The 23,720-nt window shown below is 36.4% G+C and overlaps 1 protein-coding gene and 1 pseudogene across 4 annotated transcripts in view; one reads left to right on the top strand and one right to left on the bottom strand.

The window, feature by feature from the left end:
- DPYD (dihydropyrimidine dehydrogenase) overlaps nt 1-23,720 on the bottom strand; it is a 791,077-nt gene that overhangs the window by 19,431 nt on the left and 747,926 nt on the right. For all 4 annotated transcript variants that reach the window (XM_038541239.1, XM_038541240.1, XM_038541241.1 and 1 more), the window contains one exon: nt 3,069-3,212. In XM_038541239.1, the coding sequence (XP_038397167.1) occupies nt 3,069-3,212 (144 nt within the window). The remainder of the gene's footprint in view (nt 1-3,068; nt 3,213-23,720) is intronic.
- LOC102157243 lies at nt 9,492-22,985 on the top strand (annotated as a pseudogene).

Below are 23,720 nucleotides of genomic sequence, written 5' to 3'. Positions count from 1 at the left end.
TGATTATTGCTTTAAACTCTCCATCAGACATATTAACTTATGTCTGTTTCAATTAGGTCTCTGGCCATTACCTTATCAGTTGTTTCATTTAGGATGAATTCCTCGATCTTGGCATTTTTTCTCCATTTCTGCCCTTTTCTCTGTGTTAGAAAAGCCCATTATTTTTCCTGCTCTTGAGAGAAATGGTTTTAAGAAGAAGAGGTCATAGAGTGTCCAGAGCCTGGTGCTTCAAAAAGGGTCTCTGGTGTGTGCTGTGTGCACTCTACTGCTGTGCTTTGGCTGCTCTATCCTTTAGGCCAGTCTTCTGCAGAGGCTTTCCTTCCCTGCAATGGGCAGTGTTTAGTCCTTGGCCAGAGTGCAGGGAGTTATAACTAGGTGTGCTCTGGTCTGCTTGTTAAATGATACCTCATACGACTTCCATTAGAACTGAAGCCCTGCCGAACTCTTTGGTCGGGAGATGTGGTGTGGGTAAGAGTTTCTGCTGCTTTTCTGGGGAAGGAACCTGTCATGTGGAGACTGAGGCAAACTTGACCAAGACGGTAGTACTGTCATAGCACAGAGGTTGTGGGACCTGGTGCAAATAGGTTAGGCAGTGAGTTTTGGACCTGCGCTGTTTACTGCAGATGTTTCTGTGTTTATGCTGAGTGGGTGTGGAGGAACATGGCACCAGCCAGCAACTTTGTCCTCAGAGAGGGGTCTCCATGCTTGCTGCTCTCAGGGAAGCACTCTCCCTGAGAAAAGGGAATAATCTCCCCTACTGTGTGTCCCAGGCAGTTTTCAGATCACTGTTTCCACACTGTCTGCCTCTGGGTTGTTTGCCTGCCTTCTCTGCAGAACCAGCGCAGTGCCCTCTGGGCTCTAAGTTACTTTTAAAAAGTTAATAAGTTCATATTATAAAATACTGTGTAACCATTACTTTGACATAAAAATGATATATAAATTATTGTGGAGTTTTCATGTACAAAATGTAAGAATAGTCTATGTTTATTTTAATATCTTGTATTTATATATAAAAAGGATTAGAATTTTATAAATCTAAACTTTCACAGTGATTTAAGATTATGGGTAATTTTTATATTACTCTTTGCACTTTTAACATTAGAAAAAACCAAATGAAACTACAGAATGTTGGAGAGAAGAATTTAACTTTGCCCAGTAATATCAATCCCAAGACATTGAGATCATGATCTGAGACAAAGTCAAGAATCAGATGCTTAACTGACCTAGCCACTCAGGCGTCCCTAACTTGCACTATTTTTAATAAGACTTATCCCTCCTTGATACTTTAAAAAATGTTTACTTACTTTCCTGACTTCAGATGTTTCTTTGGTTTATTTAATTCTGCTGAGTTTGATATTTTATTTGGATTAGTGATCGACCAGTTTGAATTCAACTTTAGTAGGTTTTTCTTTGTTCTGTTTTTGTCTTGCTTCTAGGCTATTAATATATTCCCTGAAGGAATAAAAGACTAGAAAAAGTCAAAATGCTCTTATAATCACCTTGCACTTCTTTTCCTTCAAAGATACATAGTATCTTTCTTTTACTTTTTGTATATGTATGGAAAAGATGAGATATTACATTTAATTCAAGTTAGTTTAGAAGAGAGATAGGAGTGTGACAATTCTCACTTAACCCCAAATCACGTGATAATCATTGCCAAACGTGGGAGGGTGGAGGCTTGTAAAGAGTTGAAGGATCTGGTCTTCTCTTTATCAATAGTGTCCAGTTCATTCTGTTAGTAGCACACAAATAATGTAAAGGAAACAGCTCAAGAGAGTATTTGGGGCTATTATGCTGTTAAATGTCCCAAGTGTTCACTTTATTTGGAATTATGGTATTGAAGTGCTGGTAGAATTTGTGTTCAGACACTTCTATATTTCCTTTCAGAACTCTGAATCACTGAAATTTTGCAACAGCAAGTGTAAACCCCACTGCTTTTGACTAGGACACATCCTTTTTTCTCTCCTAGGTAGAGGAGATTTTTTAAGGGCTCTAATTCCCAGTTGACAGCTAAAGATGAATTTCTGGGAGGTTCCCCTGAGAGGTCCTAAGAGCAAGCTTTTCAGCTAATGCTTCAAACAGAAAATGGAAATGCAGGAGGAGACTGTCATTAAATAGAGAAGACTACGTAACTGAAACCACATTCTGTGATGGTGATTTCAGAGAGAACGGAGTCCTATAACACCTCCCTTTTCTTTCATTAAGACAATTCCATCTTGGGGAAGGTGGGCAGGAAAGAAGCAGGCGTGGTTACGACAGGGCAATCTGAGGGATCTTTGTAGTGACGGAAGTCTTGTATCCCAACTGTGGTGGTGGAAAGAGGAAACTATACATGTGGTGGGATTGCACAGATATAAACACACATGTTTGCATACATATGGACATGCACATACAAATAAAACATTTAAAAATCTGAATAAGATTAGTAGATTGTACCTGTGTCATTATCCTGGTTGTGATAATTGCAACATGTTACCATGGGGGAAACTGAGGACAAGACCTTTCTGCATGATTTCTTACAACTGTATGTGAATCTGCCTCTCTCTCAAAATAAAAAGTTCAAGAAAAGAGAATCAAGAAAAACAACACACCCACAATTCCATTTGAATGGTAATTCTTGCTATTACCCAGAAAATAGTCTCTTGACTCCCCAGTTCATACAGGCTTTCCAGAGCCTGAACCAGACAAAGTTTGTCCAAATTGATAGTATATTGTATATTAATAATTTAGTTGTATTACATAACTAATATATCTCTTGGATTTAATTGTAGATGAAGATAATTTTAAAATGACTATGAGAAGACAAACAACTGACCTTAATAGTATTTCCTAGCCCATTTAATACATACAGAAATTTCCATGAAACATATACTTGAAAGTATTCTAAAAAGTATAAAATATACAAATAAAAGAGGCTACCCTATCACCATACACAGATTTTTAAAAAAACTTTCACGATATTTTTAAACAAAATAAGTGATAAATTTAAACAGTAAATAAACATTTACATTATACTGAGCTACATTGTATATTTACGCAGTAAAATATATATACGGCTTAATTTTTACCTTGATGGTGGGTATAGGCTTTTTGGGGATAAAATGCTTTCTCTCAAGTGGTGGAAAACCTGCATTTTGTTCTTTCTGTCTAATCTTGTTCTCTGCTATGATTTCCTTGCGCTGCTCAAGATAAGGTCCAAAACTTGGCAGTTTCTAAAAGGAAAGCACACAAATAAGAAAACGTGTTAGCTCACAGAAGAGAAAAATGTGAGGATATTAATACATAAGTATTATCAACAAAAAAATGTGTGCTTTGAAATTGTTTCTTATATACTGTAACAAGGTCTTTCTTTATTCCAGAATCATTAGTCTTCTAGGTATCAGATTCCACTAATTATTAAAAAAGAACTCAAGAGTACAATATTTTTACCAAGTATATATGTATTAAATATTCAAATGCTAATTAAATATATTTCTAAATGGAATAAAATTCACAATGGTAAACCAAATCCATTCACTTAAAACAATAGCTATTAGTTAGACCATTTGTTTGGTTTGTATAGACAGAAGGTAAAACCTATTGATGCTTTTTTTCCTCTTCATCAGGTTTTTAGCACAATATAGACACAGCCATAGTCCCTGACAAATGCTTTTGTCAATAGCAAAGGTACTTTGCCAAAGTTCTAATCTGTATCTCTATTTTATTGTGTTCAAATTCTTACTACATCTCTTTAAAGACTGTAACTAATGTTGATTGCAATTTACTGGAATAGCTGAAAAACAAAATGGTAAAAATATTGATTTCTCTGTACAGAAAATAAATTTTATTTTGCATCAAGGAGGCAAAAATAGAAATGAAAGGCAGAAGAAATATCACAGTGCTTAAACAAATTCCATCAGTATTCAAAATCACATCATGGAGCTTTAAATCTCAAGGTTATTCAACTGTACTTTACAAAGTTCATTTAGAAAGATACCTGGGTGTCATGGAAAAATACTAAGTGGTTTCAAGTTAACATGAATATGCCCTCATACTATTCATTATCCCACAATTATTTCCTCTTCAGTTTTGTCCTTTTCCTCTTCTAGAACCTTTGATCTTCATTTTTACTGACACATAATGCTGGTGATAGACACCACTGAATTCCAAATGTCTGCCTGTAACCTAGAATTGCTAGGTCTCTTTTCTAAGACTGCAAAAACATCCTTTCTCCTTTCTCCCCCCGCCCCCCTCTCTCTCATACAAAATAAAGCCCATTTATCTAGCTGATAGAGACTTGGAAAACTTCAGCACTCCAAGGCCATCCTGATCTCTGACCTAGCAAATACTTCACACTTGTTTCAAAAGACTGGCCTCCACCTGCCAGGCTGCATAATGCCCCAGGAAAATTAGTTCTCTGGCCTTTTAGAGGTGTTAGCAGGGTAGGTAAGCTAAACTTAACCCATGCTCCAGTTCAGCCAAACTGCCACTGAAAATTTATATAAAATTCATAGTAGCAGTTCTGCTAATATATTATTTGGAAATATCTAAGATTGTTACTTCCATTATCAATTTACTATAGTTATATCAACAAGTCGAGCAAATGAAGCAACGTTATGAATACCAAATTGTTTATATACAATTAAACCAGAACCATATACTTCATCCCTATGCCTCGATGCTTTCCTAAATTATAATTATAATGTGATGATTTCAGTAACATGAAATAATCTGATGAAAGGACAGAACATGGTGTATCTATTTTGCCATAAAATACATGATGCTGTCTTGTTAGAAAGCATAAAATAAGTGAGTATAATGTAGGAAAGGTAATGCTTGTTTGAAATGTCCTCTTATGAAATGATTTTTTTCCTGGGGCAGATGAGGTATTAGTTAGGGATTATATCTGATGCCAAAGAAATGCCCCTGGGGTTTTGATAACACCTCATAAGGTGGTAAACACATGCCCACATGACATAATTTTCAGAGTATCACCTTCTCCACACTTCTCATATATCAAGGGTACCGAAATCCTAATCTTATATTATTGAAGATTATCAAAAATTGTTAAATGTTGAGACAAGTGACCTCTGATTTTAGCAGATCCCTCGTGGTGGCAAGCTCAATGAAAATCTGAACCATTACCCTGATTCTCTGATTCTTACCTACTCAACATTATCTAATTCCATGTAAGAGTTCTGTAAATGTTATTCAAAAGAAATCATTCCTGGGACTTTTTGATCTATCTTCTTTTAAACATAAACCAGAGGATATTTTTCCTTCACATTTAGAATATCCTTTATCTGAAAGGAGAGAAATAAAGTAGTTAAGTTTAAACTGGGATACTTACTAATTGCTCCAGTGATAGCAATAATAATATTAATAATAACAATAATAATATTTGAAAATCCCTTGGTGCAGAACAGAACACAGCTTGAGGAAACATCTACCAGCCTGATATTTTCTGTAGGTTTTTTTTGCAGTGGTTGACCACATTTGCCATATTTAAGTTATACTGCCTTTCCATGGCTAACAGGGCTATGATTATAATGTGCAAATCTTTTATAATCGGTCCTAACAAGAGGCTCTCAATGGAACATAAAGATTCTTATAGGATTTTATTCGTGTATTCATTAGAAGAATCAGTGGAAAAGAAGGAAAATTATTGCTAATTTCTTCTTTAAATTGAAAGCACACCCGCACGAGATACCAGTGACTGACCCCACAACTTTCCACCATTCATCTCCAAGTCAAATAGGTCCATTTGTGTGTAGTTTCTCACTGCTATATGGAGATCCTAGGGGCCAAGGTATAGTACCAACTTCTGAACACTGAGGATGCCATAGTGATTTTGCTTTCTGCAAATTAGTATAAGAAAGTTTAGTGCTTTTAAAAAAATTACTTTGTTATAGGGGCACCTGAGTGGCTCAGTTGGTTAAGTGACTGACTCTTAACTTCAGCTCAGGTCATGATCTCAGGGTCAGGAGATCTAGCCTCAAGCATCCAGCTCCGTGCTTCGTACAGAGTCTGCTTGAGATTCTTTCTCTCCTTCTCCCTCTGCTCCTCCCCCTGCTTATGCTCTCTCTCTATCTCTCTCTATAATAAATAAATAAAATCTCTTTAAAAATTACTTTGATACCTATTAAGATGCCTTTACCATATCTGAGTACTGAGCATTTTAAAAGTTAAGTTTTCAGAAAATACAAAGATCAATTCTCTCCTGCACCAGATGACCACCTTTACACATACTACATTTGGGCATATATTTGTGTTCTGATCTTTCCAAAAAAACAACTAAAAAAAACAAACAGCAAAATAAAACTAAGAAAGAGTGAAGATGAATGCATAGTTAGCCAGTGTGTATGTGCGCAATCAGTGATGATTAATAAAGCATTTAGTTCAAATCTCTGCCTGAACATATAGTTAATTGATTTCCTATTGCAGGAGGAGAAGCAGCAGAGCCTGACAGAGCCAGCAGCAGGAGCTTTTCCTCTTCATTCATTATTTTCTTACAGAAAAAGTTGTAGCCCGCGGTAACTCAGAGAGGTTTTGAGCGTCATGCTATATTTCTTAAACAAAGAAAAAAGAAGAAAAAAGTTCTTTAGGACTATCAAAAGCTGCTTTGTAACTGATGAACTGAACAAAGCTCAGAAATGGTATGATTTTTGTTTCAATACTTTCTCCAGGGATTCATCATTGATGAATTTGTTCTTACCAGAAAAGCTAAATCCTACTCATTTAAAGATAACAGTATCTCACACTAAAACTGTCTCTATCCAGATATAAAAAGCATTACATTGCCGATAGAAAAGTGACAACATAATGAATCAACAATGATATCTTAAGCCAGCAAAGCTTTAAGGTAAAGCAGTCTATTTGGATTATAATTTATTCATGGATCAATCTAAAGGTAATTGAGCATATTATGAAGTAGAAAAGGGTTCTTGTTTCTAATAGAGGCAGGTACTGGTATCTTCCAGTTTAAATTGCATAATTTTTATGAGAATGGCAGCAAGTTGGCTAATAGCACTGGTGTATAGTGCTATAATGGATCAACTCTATTTTCCTAATCATACTGTCTTATCTGATTGGAAACAATAACAGCAAGAAAAGTAATTACTTTGATAGTCAAATGGTAATAAGTTAAAAGATAGAAGGATTTCAGGTTTATACTGAGTGCAATAACCATATATGTGTATACACACACACACATATAAAGATCCACATATACACTAAGAACAATATATATTACACTCAATATAAACCTGAAATCCTAATATATATACATATAAAATTGTATGTGCATATGTGTGTATATAAATGCATGTGTTCATGTATGTGTGTGCAAATGTATACACTGACAAAGGATAAGTTACTATGTTTCACAACTAAGAATTGACTTTTTTTTTTTTTTTACAAAAAACATGTCCACATAAGACTTAGTTACACTATATTTTGCCATTTATGCAACAAATATAATATCAAATGCTGGTTCTAGATCAGAAACTATCCTGTACTACAGTACAGGTTAAATAATTTACATATGATATGTGTACATTTAACATGGTCATAAATTTTCCAAGTATTCCTTGCCATACATTAAGGGTACTGTCAGATTGAATTACATATTAAGTATTTCTTGTTATTGCAGTTATCAAAAGGAATGTTATACCAAACTTCTTGGAAAACTGATCTCAATCAAATGATCATGAATTGTATAAAAGAAAAGGAAGAAAATAAAAATAAAACTTCAAAGAGTTGCTCTGTAAAAAACAACAACAACAACAAAAACAAACAAACAAACAAAACCTCTCAGGAAGGTAGTGGAATACTTTTTAGATACTTAAAATAAAAAATCTGGGTATAATGGCTGGGAACATGAGTTCTCTGAGTGTGTTTCTAACATATCTTTATTTCAACCACTGTGTGCTCAGCGTGATGTAAGCATGGGAGACAGGTGAGAAGTCTCTGTTCTGTTCTGTCCGAATTCAGTTACTTTTCTTCCTCCCTTCTCTCAATTACAAAAGTACTCAACTGCTTACATTTGATCCTGATTTTTATTTCAAAATCTGTTTTAGCACGGCTTAGAATCAGAAACTCAGAGTTTTCCCATGAGTAATTGGCATGTAATGCTTAATCACTTGTCACTTACAACAGTAAGCATTTTTTCATGATATTATCAAATTTGGACAGTAGAAAACAAAAAGCAAAGGACTATCTACATTTTATCATAATACTACATGGTGCCCAATGGTGTAAATGGTGATACTGGAGCTGGACATGCAAAATACCTGAAAATAATGAAATATAACTATTAGTTTAGTCTGATAAATTTAAGAGTACAAGTTTTGATAAACCATCTGATGTCTGAATCAGTCAAAAGCAATGACAGTTCATGTGTCTTAGTGAAAGTAGAAAGCCAACATTTGCATAGTGGTTAGGGTACTGATTTAGAAGTCAAATTTGCATTAAAATCACAGTTTTATACTCATTAGCTGTGTGACTATAAGCCAATTACTTAACCATTCTGCTACTAATTTTCCTTATCAACGAAATGAGAATGACAGTATCTAACACACGATGTTGATATAAGCATTAAATAGAATAATATTTGTAAAGTGCATGCCTGCCAATTTATTCCCATAAGCCTTAACTGCTTATATTGCATTGTGTCCCATGCTCTGTATTTCCATGTTGGCTCATACATCCCCTCTGTTAGGAAGCCCCTGCCAGTCTTTTTCATCTGGTACATGCCCATTTGGCATTGTAGCCTCAGCTTGGTTTTCATAGCATCTAAGTAATCTCCTTAACTGACTCCCCTCCCTTTACAGTGGCAGGGGCCCCTCGCAGTGCTCCAGGGCGCTGTGGGCATACTCTAACTCCTGCATCTGCCGCACTGCCTTATCACTATTAGCCTATGCCTCTATTGTCTCTGCTGGAGGTCCTAGAAGATTCATTTTTTGATCCAGCCCATAATAGGGACACAAGATGTTTTTGAAACTTAACAAACGAATGAATGAATACCTTGAATGCATTTTAAAAATCCTGCTGGTTGTTTGAAATGTCAGATAACCTGAAACAATTACTTTCAGAAAGAAATTAATTTACACAAATAGGTCCATTTAACATTAAGATCCTTTGAAGTAAAAAGTACCGGACACTTGAAATGTATTTTAAAAGACAATCTGTGACCTCAAAGAACCTATAGTTAATAATAATGGCAGTACCTTGAGACAAGGGCTGAGGCAGAGGTGACACAGAATGCTAGATGTGCAGTGACAATGTGTACCTAACCCAAGCTGAGGGGTCACAGCTCTTCTAGAAGGGGTGACATCTGAGCTAAGTTCTGAAGGATAGGTTGGCAAACAGTGAAGGTGGAGGTGTGAGGGTCAGGAAAGGGAAAGGAAATCCTCCTGGTGGAAGAAACACCAGGGGGAGAAGGGCCTCACTTTGGAAGAGGTGCTGGAGAGCCAGCAGACTAACCCTGTGCTCTCTGTTTAATCAGATACAAGATGGCAAGGAGTTTCCTCTGTGAAGGGGAAGCAGAGCACATCTTGTTGTGGAACGACCACACTGGAATGTATGTTAGGAAGACTGTCAATCAAGAGGAGAAAATCAACATTAATGGAATGCTAACAGAGGATGAAGGAGTTAAGACCTGCTTTTGGAAGGTGCTGGGCCTGCAAAGACAAGTAGGAGGAGGTGAGTTTTTTTTTTTTTTTTTTTTTTTTTAAAGCAGTTTATGGTTTTGGGAGGAAGGCTGGCTGCAATCTTTGAAACCGAGGGGAGAAAATTATTTTATGCTGAAATATTTAAATGATGCCCTTCAAGTTCCTCTAAAGAAACAAACTTCACTGTTTAAAGTGGTAACCTTTAAAACAAAACCTTTGCTTGGAGTTTGGGAGATGAAGCCCTGTGGCATGGTTTAGGAGAAACAAAAACAAAAAGATGGCCAAACCATGGTGCATGAGGAATGCAGAATTCTGAAGCGGTGGGGAGAAGAGAGAAGAGAGGGGAAAAAGAGCCAATAGAGAAGGAAGAGGGAAGGGACAGAGAGGGAGCAGAGCCTGGTGGTACGAGGGCTGGAGGACTTTAATAAAGAAGAGCTCATATTCAATTTCAAGCTGTTTGTGTTGCTGCAATTGAAATCCTCCTCTCTGACCCTTAAAACTTAAGTCTCCTACAAACTTATACGCCATAGAGAGAAATTTGGAAGAAAATCAGCAAAATAGGCTTGAGTTTCATGGTTGGTTTGGCATATAGCTCAAAGAATAAGAACCAACAAGAAGTAAGATTGAGGGAGATGCAGAATTCAGTGAGAGGGAGAATTTATAGCAGGAAGTGACCTAGAGAATATAATCTCCAGGGATTTGGTAGCAATTTCCAGAAGCAGGGGACTGGGTGATTTCAGCTGACATCTGGGTTCCATAGGCAGTTTTACGGAAGAATAGGATAAGTAAAGGAAGAGATGCACAAACATTGTGATGTAACCCTGATCCAAATGAGCACTTAATTCCAACTAAGAGACTTCCTAGTGAAGGGGAAATTTAAACTGTGATGAAAGATTATAAAAGGGAGAAATAGTATGTGGTGCTGGAAAGGGATGCGAGAGATAAAGGAATGGATGAATAAAAAAACGAAAAATTAAAACAAAACAAAACAAAACAGGATGAACCCATACAGCTAAAATATGATATGTGACTGGGCAATAGCAGGGGATTCAACTGGGGAATCTGCGGAGGGCTCTGAATTCTGGGCAAAGTAGCTTGGATATTTGTTCTTTAGGGTGAAGGGAAACACCAGCTATTTGAAAATACGTGATTAGATCCCTCTGGTGGTGGAAAGATGGGTTGTGGGAGGGAGGATATTTGTGGCAGAAAGAAGATAATGATCCAGAATGTTAGAGACGGGGTTTTGGTAGAAGCAGAAAAGTGAAATGGATGACCTATAAGATTTTTGTTGTTGTTGTTTTAAGAGCCTATGGTACTCTGCAAAATAGAGAAAAATATTGACTACACACCCCGACCCCAACAGTCCAACATTGATCTTCACTCCCACACTGTCCGCTGGCCTCTTCACCCCTACTTTCACAGTGACTTCTGCCTGAAACCACCCAGCTTTCATTCTTTCTGACCCAGAACCTTTCTCTGACACACCTCCCTATCTCTTTGCTGCTCATCTTTCTGCAAATGACCCTTCCTCTCTGAGCATCCCCTGCTCAAACAGAATCTCAAACACCTTCAAAATCACAAAAGAGCTCGTGTTAACTGATAACCGCAGAGGCTGTAAGCTTGCAAAGAGTTACTTCTCAGTCAAAATGAACATGAAATCATGGTGGTGGGCAAGCTGGGCTTAGTTTTTCTTTCCTGGCACTCTGGAGGACACTTACTCATAATCTGTAGGAATGACGAAGTGGGGAGAAGACACGGAGGACATCAACCCCCTCAACAACAGCTGTAGTGGGAGGTGATTAGAAGTTCAAAAAATGAAGGAACTGCCTTGTCAGCATCATCTTCATCAGAATCAGCACATTACCTGAGCATTGCTATACCCTAGGCCCTCTGCAAAGCATGTGAATACATTATCCCTTCTTTACTGCAACCCTGTGAAACGGGGATTGTCCTTGTCCCCTTTACAGATGAGAACACAGTTTCAAGAAGGTTAAGCCACTTGTTCCAACTCTCATCATTACTAAATGGCAGAGCCAGGATTCAAATCCCAGTCTGCCAGATGTCAGAGCCTGTGCTATGCTGTCACTCATGTTTCTTTATAGTCCTTACAAAGCTCTCTATTAGATGAATATGTAATATATTTTTAAGTGATATGAAGAGGCATATTACACATATAATCCATTCCTTGAAATCTATGCTTTTTTTCTCATTCTACAACCTATGCAAGGAAAAAATGTTTCATACAGTAGACACCATTTTAAAAAAATGCTGAACACATACCATGAAAAATATCTGTATTACTTCAGTCCTGTTTATTATTGGCCTCAAGTTTAATGAGCTCAAGTTAATACAGGTGAAAGGCCAGAGTGTTACATGCAGCAGTTAATGAAATACCATAGAGCTGCTGAGAAAATGATTAGCAGCCAAATGTGAATTTAATATACTTCATCTCAAGGAGCAATGCCCCATGGGAGACATCTTTCCGGGGGAGGCAATATAGGAAATAGCACTTGAGAGTTAGAAGATGGGGCTCTGATCTTTGCCTTGATGTCAGCTTGTTTTGTGACCTATGGGAGCTAGTGACTCCTCTGGTCTCAGTTTTCTCATCTGTAAAATGAGGGGGTCAGACCAGATAATTTGTAAGTTTCTTTTCAGTGATATGTTTTGCATTGTTTTCAAATTAACAGTTAGAAATCTTCAGGGTTTATGGGGCATCTGGGGGGACTCAGTCAGTTAAGCCTCTGACTCTTGATTTTGGCTCAGGTCAGGATATCAGGGTCATGATCAAGCCCCAAGTTGGGCCCTGTGCTCAGTGGAGAATCTGCTTGGGATTCTCTCTCTCTCTCTCTCTGCTCCTCCCTGCTGTTCACTCTCTCTCTAAAATAGATAAATCTTTAAAAAAAAAAAAAAAGAAATCCTTAGAGTTTATGACCAGGTGGCATCACATCCACAGTTTTATCCACATCACATCTACATCACATCCACATCACATCTACGGAAATATTGGATTGAGTCACAAATTATAACTCTTCCCATCCTATTTACACAATATTCTAAGTCTTTTTACGCTGTAAAATATGGATAATAAGGATAATGTTTATCAAATTCCCAAGGCTGGATGGGAAACTGTTTTAGGCTTTACTGGTGGAAGGTACAACTAAAGATATCGTCTCTATTTTCTAATTATGGAATAATAAAACCTGTGTAAATAATTAAAATAAATAAAATAGTCTTTTAAATGAAGGCTAATATAATCTGTATAAATAGAGGAATGCATACAGATCACAACCAACACTGCACCGTAACTATCTTTACACAGTTTGGTTTAGTTACAACTCACCTGAGAAACGTTCTATACGAAATCAACCACATGCACATTAGAAGTGGACATACGTGATACCAGACATGAAATCACCAAGTCACTAAGACACAGACACACATGTAGATGCGTTTGGCATGTGGTTACAGGATGTTGGAAGAAAATGGATGCTTCTACTAAAGCAGTCCAATGTACCGAGTGATCACTGGGGTGCAGAGACTAAGACACCTGGTCTTTAAGACAAGTCACTTGCTCTCTATGGGCCTCAGTTTTCATTTGTGCAAAATGGAGATTACAATGACCATTTTGCCTCCTTGCTCTTCACAACAACTGTTTGAAATAGGAAGATTCTAATATATCATTAAAACACACAGCTTTTACCATTTGGAAAACTATAAAGCAGTACAGAACCAAAGTGTTATTTTATTATAGTGAGCATAATTTGTATTTATGTAGAATTTTTAAACATCTTTACAATATGAAGATGAAGTGAGTATTCTGCATTATAAAAATGTCATATAAAGATTAGCCTCACACAAACAAAGACCTCCTAAGCTATAGTCCTTCCAATGCCTGTAGGAGGACTTGGATGGAATGATTTGCTTTGGAAATCTACCTTCAAAATGCTACTGTTTTCATGGCTAAATATTGCATAGAATGTCAAGGGCAAAAACCAATGAGGGGAAAATGGAATAAAAATTACCTCATACAATAGGATAGAAGCAGAGAAAAACAGAAAAATGGGGTGATGAGGAAAATGGGACTGCTATAAATATGAGAAAAAGCATTCAGGAGTCAGGCTATATTTGGAGCAAGAGTAGAAGATTAATCAATCTTTTCTATATTTATTCAATATGATTGAATATTGAATATTCAATATTTTCCCTACACAGAAACACCAGGATGACTGCTTTAAGCCTTTTTACCTGAAAGTGTGGTATAGAGCATAAAATATCACATTTTGATCCAATCAAAAACCCTATTTGGAATTATAGTTCAGGACATATTGGAAAAAATGATCATCATTTTGAAAGTCAATTTCTAGGGTTTCTATACTAAGCAGGAGATTTACATTGGAGAGAAAATAAAAGGAAGTGCAAGTTTTTAGTTGAAAGGAAAGAATTTTCTAAGATAATTAATTACCATACTTGTAGGAAGTATTTAACATGGGAAAGAATCTTTCATATGTGTAGCAAAGTGCTCCATAAACAACAGCTTCTGCGTGCAAACATGGAGACACTAGCAAACAACCATAAGATAAAATTCATCTCTGTAACCAGGGTCACTACGGAAGGCAATCATTGCCCCCACAGATTCTGGATTTTCCTCTCTGTCTCTTCCTCATTACTTTCTAAACTATATTACCATTATTTATGCATTCTTTCTTTTTATGAGTGTATCATAAACATTTTGAGGACAGGATACTTTTTGTAGCTGTTTTATCTTCCCCTTAGTTCTTTGTATATAGTTGGCCTAATTAACACAATAACTAATTATAAATTAACTACTGTTAATTTATAATTAGTAATTAACACAATAACTAATTATAAATTAACTACTGTTAATTTATAATTAGTAATTAATACTAAAGTGTCAGTATATAAAAGCTATACTGACAAGAAATTTCAACTAACCTCGATGTGATCACAGCTTAATGAACAGTAAGTAATGTTCAGTGTAGTCTGAACACTTTTCATACAAAATGTCCAGAAAGGTTCTCTCTCTGCACAATGCTTGGCAAGAATGAGACTCATCTAATGTTTAATGACCAAACAAGTAATTTTTGCCCTCATCCATAATATTACATAAGCCAATCCCTGATAATAACACTTGCTTTAAAATTGTACAATATCCTACAGACTAACACATTTGTAATAATAAGGTATTGCAAGGTATAGTTCCAACAAATCAATTTAGATTCAAGGCTTAGAGCTCAACACAAATAATTTCTTTGTATTTTCCTGGACCTTTGCTTAAAGTTTTCTATCAAGAAAATAATAATGACCAACTATTTCGCTCTCCGGCTTAAAAAAAAAAAAAAAAATCAAACAACAGAATCAAACAGAAACCAAAAAAAAAAAAAAAAAAAGTCAAACAACAAAAAATATTTGTAGGCCACAGTTCTTAAGAAGCCATTATTTTATTGAAAATGTACTTTGAACAATTGTGAATCTAGGTAATTATTGCATTAGATCAAACATCAAGCTTCTGGAAACAATAACTCACTTGACTTCTGTGGGCTTCATGCAGGCCCTATGGTCAATAGTCCATGCTGATGGTACTTAGACACTCCTGCTCTTGACTGCCAAAGTCTATTATAAAGATGAGCCTCATGTTTGGCAATGGCTAATACTACAAAATGAAAACAGCAGTCAAAGAAACTGGCCATTAGGCTTGGAGAAGAATAATCTGTACATAATTTTCTCAGCAAGCTTCATCAGATATCTGCCAGTTGGTGAACATTGCATGTCCCGAGAGGTATTAGGACCAAACTCTAAAACTAAATAACATAGTTAACAGTACTTCCAGTTTTAGAAATTATTTTTGTATATTGTCTGATTTAATTTCCACAATAACAGAATTATTATAATATTGATGAAACCTGAGGCCCACAGATATGGTGAGTACACGAAGCCCAGTGCCACGTAATGGTAATGGCAGAGCACACCCAAACCTAGGTCTCTCACCTCCAAGCCTCTCACCTTCTCCTCTACATTGACTGGCTGGGTCCTTTCTGAGCTGTTTGGCTGTTATTTCATATAAAGTTACTGTACGATTTTTGATGCTTTAGGAGAAGATACCAAGGAGAAGCTCTAATAAGATGTGTTCTTATGAAAGACTCAGTCTATGCACTAAGCAGTGAAGACATAATAGGGGGCAAAACAGATATGATCCCTATCCTCAGGGAGTTTGCAGTATAGTTTGTAATGTAATGGGATTAAACATAAATAATCCTACAAAAACATATGCAACATTTATCACAATTTTTGATGATACACATTTATCTGATCATTTAAGATCAAATCCTATCACACAACCTCTAACCCTATCTCATATCCAACAGGTGAAATCAATGCCCATATATAACCCAATCATCCAATCTGTCCATATTTACACTTGAAAACTGAAGACGCTACAGAGCACAACTGCTCCCTGCACAACTCTGCGACCATGATTTCAAGTGACATTCACTAGTGCCAACAAGCCTTGCTGTGTTACTACATGGCTCATCAGCTTTCTCACTCTACCTAGGGACAGTTTTATATCTTCTTGCTCCTAAACTCTAAAGGGCTACCCCTTTTCATTCTCATTTGAGGATCTGGTCTCACATTATCGGTGTTAAAAATACTGAAGTAACTTTTCTATTCTGAATTTTATAAATCTCTCTCATCTGTACTATCACCCCCTATCTTTTCTTCTGTTATGATGGGAAGCGTCCTGGTTCTTTCAAAAGATCCACTGAGGGCTCTTTCTTCTATACATCTGATCACATGAAGGAATTTGCTTCTTTAATTTTTATCTCTTACCATCCCCTGATTCACTCTCATTTTCTTATTATTTCTGTTAACGCACAAATATGCTTTAATCTCTCCCATCCTAAACACAAATACAGAAAACAAATAAAAGAACTCTGTCTCTGCAACCACTTCCCTGCATTCTCATTTACCTATTTCCCTTCAAACCTCTCTTAAGCACTGCTAGTAGTGTCTGTCCTCCCACCCTCACTTCCCATTCACTCCTCAGTTATTCAGAGCAGGAATTTGTCCTCCATTCTCAGCCACAGAAATGCTGTGGTGATGGGGCCAACAACAACCTTTATTTTGTAAATCATATGGCCATACTTTTGTGCTCATTTTACTTTCCCAGCAGCATTCAAACTAGATGATCCCTCCTTCCTTCTTAAAATACTATCCTACTCTTTTCCTACATCATTTCTGTATCTTCTTTATTGGGTAAATCTTTTTTTCTGAAACCTATAGGTTGGAATAACCAAGGCTCAGTCCTAGACACTCTTTTTTCCCCATTGCCAGCATACTCTTTCCAAGTGATCTGATCTTATCTAATGGCTTTAAATACCATTTTTTAAGCTATGGCTTTCAAATTTACAACTCCAGTTCTGTTCTTCATACTGAGCTCTAGACTCTTACATCCAGTGACTTAATTAACATTTAATTAGATGTTGAAAAGTGATCTCAAACTTAACATGTCTTAGGTAGATCCCTTGTTATTTCACTCCAAATCTTCCTCTCCCAAACTTCCCTATTTCAGTTAATGGAATGACTGCTGACCCATTTGCTTAAGTCAAAAACCTAGGGCTGGTCTGGATTTCATTTTTTCCTCTTATTTTCCTCTCTAGCGCCAATCCTTCAGCAAAACTATGCTCACAACAATCTTAAATGTCCCCCACTTCTCACCATCTCCATTGATATGGCTCTAGTCCAAGGCTCCACTGTCTCTTACCAGAAACACTGCAGTAGCCTCCTAACTGATTTGCCTTTCTCTTTTGACTCACTATAATGTATTCTCCACATAGTAGCCAGAGCAATTGTCTTAAATAGAAATGAGAACATGTCACTCCTCTGCTTAAAATTCTCCAATGATTTCCCAATGTACTTAAAATAAAATCTAAAAGCTTTGCAATGACTGCAGGCTTATCTGGCTCCTGCCTACCTCTTCAATTTTATTTTTTACCACTCTCCTCTTAATTTACTACACTGCAACCATACTCATGTACTTCTTTCTGTTCTCAAAAAGTCTTAGGGCCTTTATACTGAAAGTAGATCCTCCAACTCATACTCTGTATATCTCCCTTTTGATAATCATCATATTCTTTATTCACTTATTTTGTATCTCCATCCTTTCTAGAAGATATGAGCTACCAGAATGGGATATTCATAAATTTTGTTCACTGATGTTTCCTTAGACCTTTTAAGAATAGTTGGCCCATCATACGTTCCTAAATGAACGAATGTTTGAGTAACAGTATATTTAGGATAAACAGTGCAGTCCTTGATGTTGGCTTTCAACCTGGGTTCCATTATGTACTGGGCTTTGGACCTGGTCAAATTTTGTTTTACGTTTAAGATCTCTGTTGCCTCATTCATAAAATGGGAATAACATTTCATAGGGTTGTAATAAGGATTATATAATTTTATGTAAAGTATATAAAATGAAGCCAGAGCTTGGTAAACATTAGGCACTTATTATAATGCTAGTCCTTATCATCAGCATTATTTTTATATAAATCCTTGGGACATGTTATAGTTTTCTTTCTATTATTAACTTACATATGCTTTAGCACATTTTGCGATGTGCTTAATATGCTAAAGTAAACATTCCCCCGCCCTCCCATAAACCCTTTTTTCCAGACTTTATAAGGAAAATCAATGGCTTAAGCATGTTTTACATGATGGAGAATTGTTTATTTCACATTTAGACTGCATACACTCCATAAAGTAAGAATTACTCACATAGTTATATAATTTTATGCTCCACATGTTTAAATAAGTAAAATTACGAAAATGAAGATTTGATAGTTGAGAAGTAAATGTAAACACTAGTTCTTAAAGAATGAAAGCAAGACCATTCTGTAGCCTAAAGTAAATGCTGTCATTGGTGGGGGTTGGGGAAAGATGCTACGATCTGAGCCCATTACCGTGCTACTTCATGAACATCTGGCAGTCTGTCACTTCACAGGCAACAACATCTTCTCTAAACAGAATAGACTTGAATTCATCAGGGATTCCCATAGTACAGTATATGCTTAACTTAAGTACCTGCTTTCCGTGATTTCCATAGATTATCATATTCATGACACTGTGGAGTGAAAGCATTCTTCTCACTCTCTAACCAGAACATGAAAAAGAAATTAAAACATTGGCAGGCACTTTGTCTCCAGTTTGTTGGACAAGTAAGAAAAGGATTTTCCACCCATTTATGTAAATGAAATTCTGTCAACTTAGAGCATTTTAACAAAGATGACAGCCGCCTGTCTATTAATAAATACCTGACAGGATAACAATTACAATTGTGGTTGACTGTTTTTCTTTCTATAAATGTAGGTCAGTGGGTATTTTAAAATAATTTATTTAAAATAAATTTGCAAACCCCAATAACTTTTACCCTCATCTCTATTAACCGAGAAAGAAATTTTAACATGTGCATTTTTGCCTTCTTAATAGTGGTTTTAGAAGATTATGGCCAAATCCCTTTAAATACATATAACTATGTTATTATATATGTGTGCGCTTACTCTGTGTATACACACACGCATACATATAAAGACATGTAAGACATCCACACTTGGATCCAATATTTTGAATTCTGTAGAAAGACTTATAGGCTCTCTGTTATCCAGAAGTAGTTATTCAGATTAGGGATTATCTTTGTGCTACTTTTTCTTTCTTACTTTGGATTGTATTCATTGCTGACTATCAGAAAGGAAGAATAAGAATATGTAACCAATTAATTAATCTGGCTACCCATCAAATTTTGGGAATATGTTTAGTAGAGAAAGAAGTGAATTCAATGAATAAATTGAGTTTTGAGGGATTATATATGGAATTCATTAATCCACTCTAGCCCAAAGCCCCATTAGTTAGATTTCAGAAAGTGACTTTCTGAACAGGATTAGGATAAGATTTTGAATTTTTTGTGAAATAACTTTCCGAGACAATGTGTTTTTCTCTGTTTACTGGAGTTTGGGAGAGGATCTACACTGATGTATTAGTATGCCAGTTAAAGTACTCCCCAAACAGTGAATTGTTTTATCTTTATCTACTACAAATTGAAAACACAACATTGTATTTCATCACATTTAAGATGTCACTATACATCGCTTTTATGCATATAGTAAGAGGAAAATTATAAGCAAAATAAATTTTTAAAATTATTATTAAAACTTCTAGATATTTAGAATCTGTTAAAGAGAAATTAATTGCAAGACATCCTGAAAAAAATTCATGTCTTAGAATGGAAGAAATATAGTATGTTCCTCAAATACTGACTGGTTCATTTCTAGGTTTTTTTCTCATCATTGTCAGCAGCCATAATATAGTATCTCATTATTCCAAGAGCAATGCTATGTGAAAATTACATCATCATTCCTAAAATCCTATTTGTAAATAAAAGTCCAAATTTTAGAAGTATAAAACAACAGCACCAAAATTACCATCAACAAAAGCAGGGAATAAACATTGTTCTACTTCCAGCTTTATCCCAGAAATCAATGTGAGTAACTGAAGGAAAAAAGCAGAGAGGAGTAGTTAATTGGATGTTTCTGATTTGAGTTGACTCTAGATGTGAATGCTTCCAAGATAGATGTCTGTTGTTTCTTGAATTCCATACTCCCTATATCTCCTCTATAGATAGATAGTGCCAATTTTTAAAACTGAAGAATATGTAAAATATGTATTTGCATTTATATCTTCTAAGGTGATTTTTGGAGAAAATTTCACAAATAACATTGTTCCTTCAAAGAAAACCATGATACCATTTTTTAAGAGCACAATTTACCTCTTGAATTTCTGGATGAAGGTCTTTGCATGAGGTAAATATCGGAGCAGTTGACAGGCTTAGTTATTTCTAGGAAAAATTTCTGTTGATCATCGTGCAGGGATTAATTCAAGCACTGCTCTTTTGAGATACTTTTTCTAGGACAGAATAAGCCACACAGAGAAAGATATCCAGACAATGTCAAAAGATACAGCATCATTATGCCATTTAATGGCTGATGTGGGTTACGTCAGCCAGTCCTAGGAAAGTGGGTTTTCCCTGAATAAGAATGATTCAAAAAGATAATGTCGTGTTTTATTAGAATCTATAAAATCATAAGCAAATACCATATATTCCTGTTAGTCATCCAATGATGGAATTGTATATATGATGGCACTAATGGATTCCTTAAATGCAAATTACTGCCAAATTCCTAAGTAAACTGTCCCCTGCTTCAGAGACATTATAATCCATCTCTTATGTCAGATGGACTGAGAGACTTAGCCTTCTGATCACATAGGCTTTACTGCTTTTCTTCATTCATCTCCCACACTCAGTAATCCTTTTACTTCTCCTTTCTAAGTTTATAATTTAAATGCAATCTATTCATTTATCGAAAAAGAGACCCTAGTTTAAATGGGATGTCTTTGATTTACGGCTAAAGAAGCCGTTACTGGTTATACAATGGTCTGAATCCTATTACACATATAACAATCTGGGGAGCCTCATTCCCTACTTGCCTTCACCAATGTTTTGTGTCAACACACAGAATTAAGGCTGGCTACTAGCTTTGGGGTCCTCTCCTGCTCTGACTTCTTTCATAGTCTTGCATTTTATGTTTGAGAGAAAAGTCCTCAAGGAGCAGAACTGGCTGTATTAAGTTCTCTGGTTTTTCATCAAAATGGATTTTGATTTTATTATTTAAAAAATTTAAAATAGCAGATTGGCTAAATTGGCATTAATTTCTCAAAATCCTAGATGGCCATTAAAAAGAAAATCATATTTGGCAGTTTTGTAAGAAGTATAGAAAATTCTTACATAATATATTTTTGGGTGGAGAAATAAAAAGCAGAATTAGACCATTATATGCAGTATTACAACTTAAGAAATCATTGTTTTTATATGTATATACATCCCTGCATACACAATTTGTGGATTAAATAAGAACATTTTTGATTGGCTGGTGATGTCTTTTGTAGGCCAGTCTTTTTAAGTAGAAGTCAATGAGTATGGCAGAAGTTTCACTAGAATAATGAAACCAGTTTGTAAAAATATGAAAAAAAAAGACTGTATGTAGATTAGAGGTGGTAGTGGCAAATACACTGATGTTGGAAAAATAAGTTGTCAGTAAGGGAGTTAGAAGATCTGTAAACAACAGTTGGTGAGAGAGAGTGAAAGCTGGGATTTTATAAGCTTTTAAGACCCGTTAAAGGTACTATCTACTTCACAAGCATTTAAAATTGGGCACTGATGTGAGTGATTTGCATTATCCTACCTCCTACTCCTGACAGTCTTTCAAGGCCGGAGTCAGCCCCTGTTTAGCTGGAAGGAAACCAAGGCTGGGGAGCAGTGAAGTGAATTCTGAAGACAAAAGAGTTTGATGACACAGATTACTAATTTTTTTTGTTTGTAGTCCACATCATGAACCATTTGTGGTCCATTTGTGGAGCATGTCCACAGCCCTGTATGCAAATGACCTGACGATGAAAAGAAGATATTAACAGAGGTTGTGATAATTAGTCCTCCATGTGCTGCTCCAAAGAAACAGCTGCCTTCTGTTCCCCAAAATGCTTTGCTCATAACTAGGCCGACATCTCCTGTCCCAGCAACACCCTCAATGAATGGCACACATGCTTCTTATGAACCTTCCACCTGGAATATACTTTTCTTGCAGAATTTACCATGGTTGTGAAGCAGAAGTTACCAAGTATCTATGCAGAGTCACCTTCTCGCTCTGCATTAATGTGGTTCGAAGCAATATTCATACAGCATGGACTTTATCAAGATGCTGTAGTTAAGTTTACATTCCCATTAACAACCTAGATGGTGAATGTCCGCGCTTGGTGCTAGATATTCCCATCTTTCACCTGCTGGTCGATCCCACCTCAGATGAACTGGCTGTGAAGAGCGCATTTGCAAATTGGAAGTGGAACCACGATCATATTTGGCAAGTATTCATGTATGTGAGGAAAATTTTCTACAAGACTGATACACCAGCCCCCTGAACCAGAGGCCATGGTACTATATGTAAAAGATATTCAGCTTCTTCAAAGTAAAGTGGTTGACAGTGCTGAAGTACGCAGTGCTTGTGTGTTTGACCAACCTAAGATATAAGACCTCTATGCAATTAGCTTTCCCCCGGGGAAGCCTTCTGTACATGATGAGGCCAGAGGGGAGATGCTAGCTCAGAAGAAGAAGCCTGAAAAAACAGGACAATAAAAGTTCATGTTGCTGGCCTGTTGTGGGTAAAGCCTGGTTCAGTATAACCTTTCATTACGGAAGAGAAAACAGTAGCAACTTAAGGTGCTGGTGAATCTGGTGCCCCATACACTTTCCTGCAGGGCTGGGCTCGAGTTAAAGCTGACCAATGATGAAGGGACTGACTGAAGAGTAGCACTGTGTGAATGAGGGCTGGTGTTGGTGTTGTCCATGATGCTTAGGCTCTACCAGCCGGTTTGGGAAGCCTCTCTTCAGGTAATGGATTACTTCTGTCAGGGTGTCATTTAGGGTGGTTATTGAATTCATACTCTACATTATTGAGGATCTTGAGGCTTAAAATTTATTATTTATTTATTTATTCATTCATTCATTTAAGAGGGGGGAGGGGCAGAGGAAGAGGGAGAGAATCTTAAGCAGACTCCACTTAGGGTTATTATTGCCCACGCGTGGAGCCAAACGTGGGGCTCGATCTCACGACTCTGTGATCATGACCTGAGCCAAAATCAAGAGTTAGATGCTTAACTGGCTTAGCTATCCAGGCGCCCCACGCTTGAGGCTTAAATATTCTCTGAATATAGTTCTAAAAGTAAGGTACATTCACTTAAACTAATAGAGGAGACACAGTTCAGCATTATCTAATGATTTTTAAATCAGTGACTTCAGTTGTACATATGTTAGTGTATAGAGAAGAGAAGCAAAGTGCTTTGAAAGTCTGGATAATCTTCTGTCTGAATGATTCAATTAATTAAACCAATGTTTACTGAGCACCAAAAAATGTTTTTTTTTAGGCACTGATCTCTCCAGCTGACTCAATATTC

The sequence above is a fragment of the Canis lupus genome, chromosome 6 (genome assembly GCF_011100685.1).
Source record: "Canis lupus familiaris isolate Mischka breed German Shepherd chromosome 6, alternate assembly UU_Cfam_GSD_1.0, whole genome shotgun sequence".
NCBI lineage: Eukaryota > Metazoa > Chordata > Mammalia > Carnivora > Canidae > Canis > Canis lupus.
Note: the sequence above shows the minus strand (reverse complement) of the source record. Positions and strands in the feature narration are given on the sequence as shown.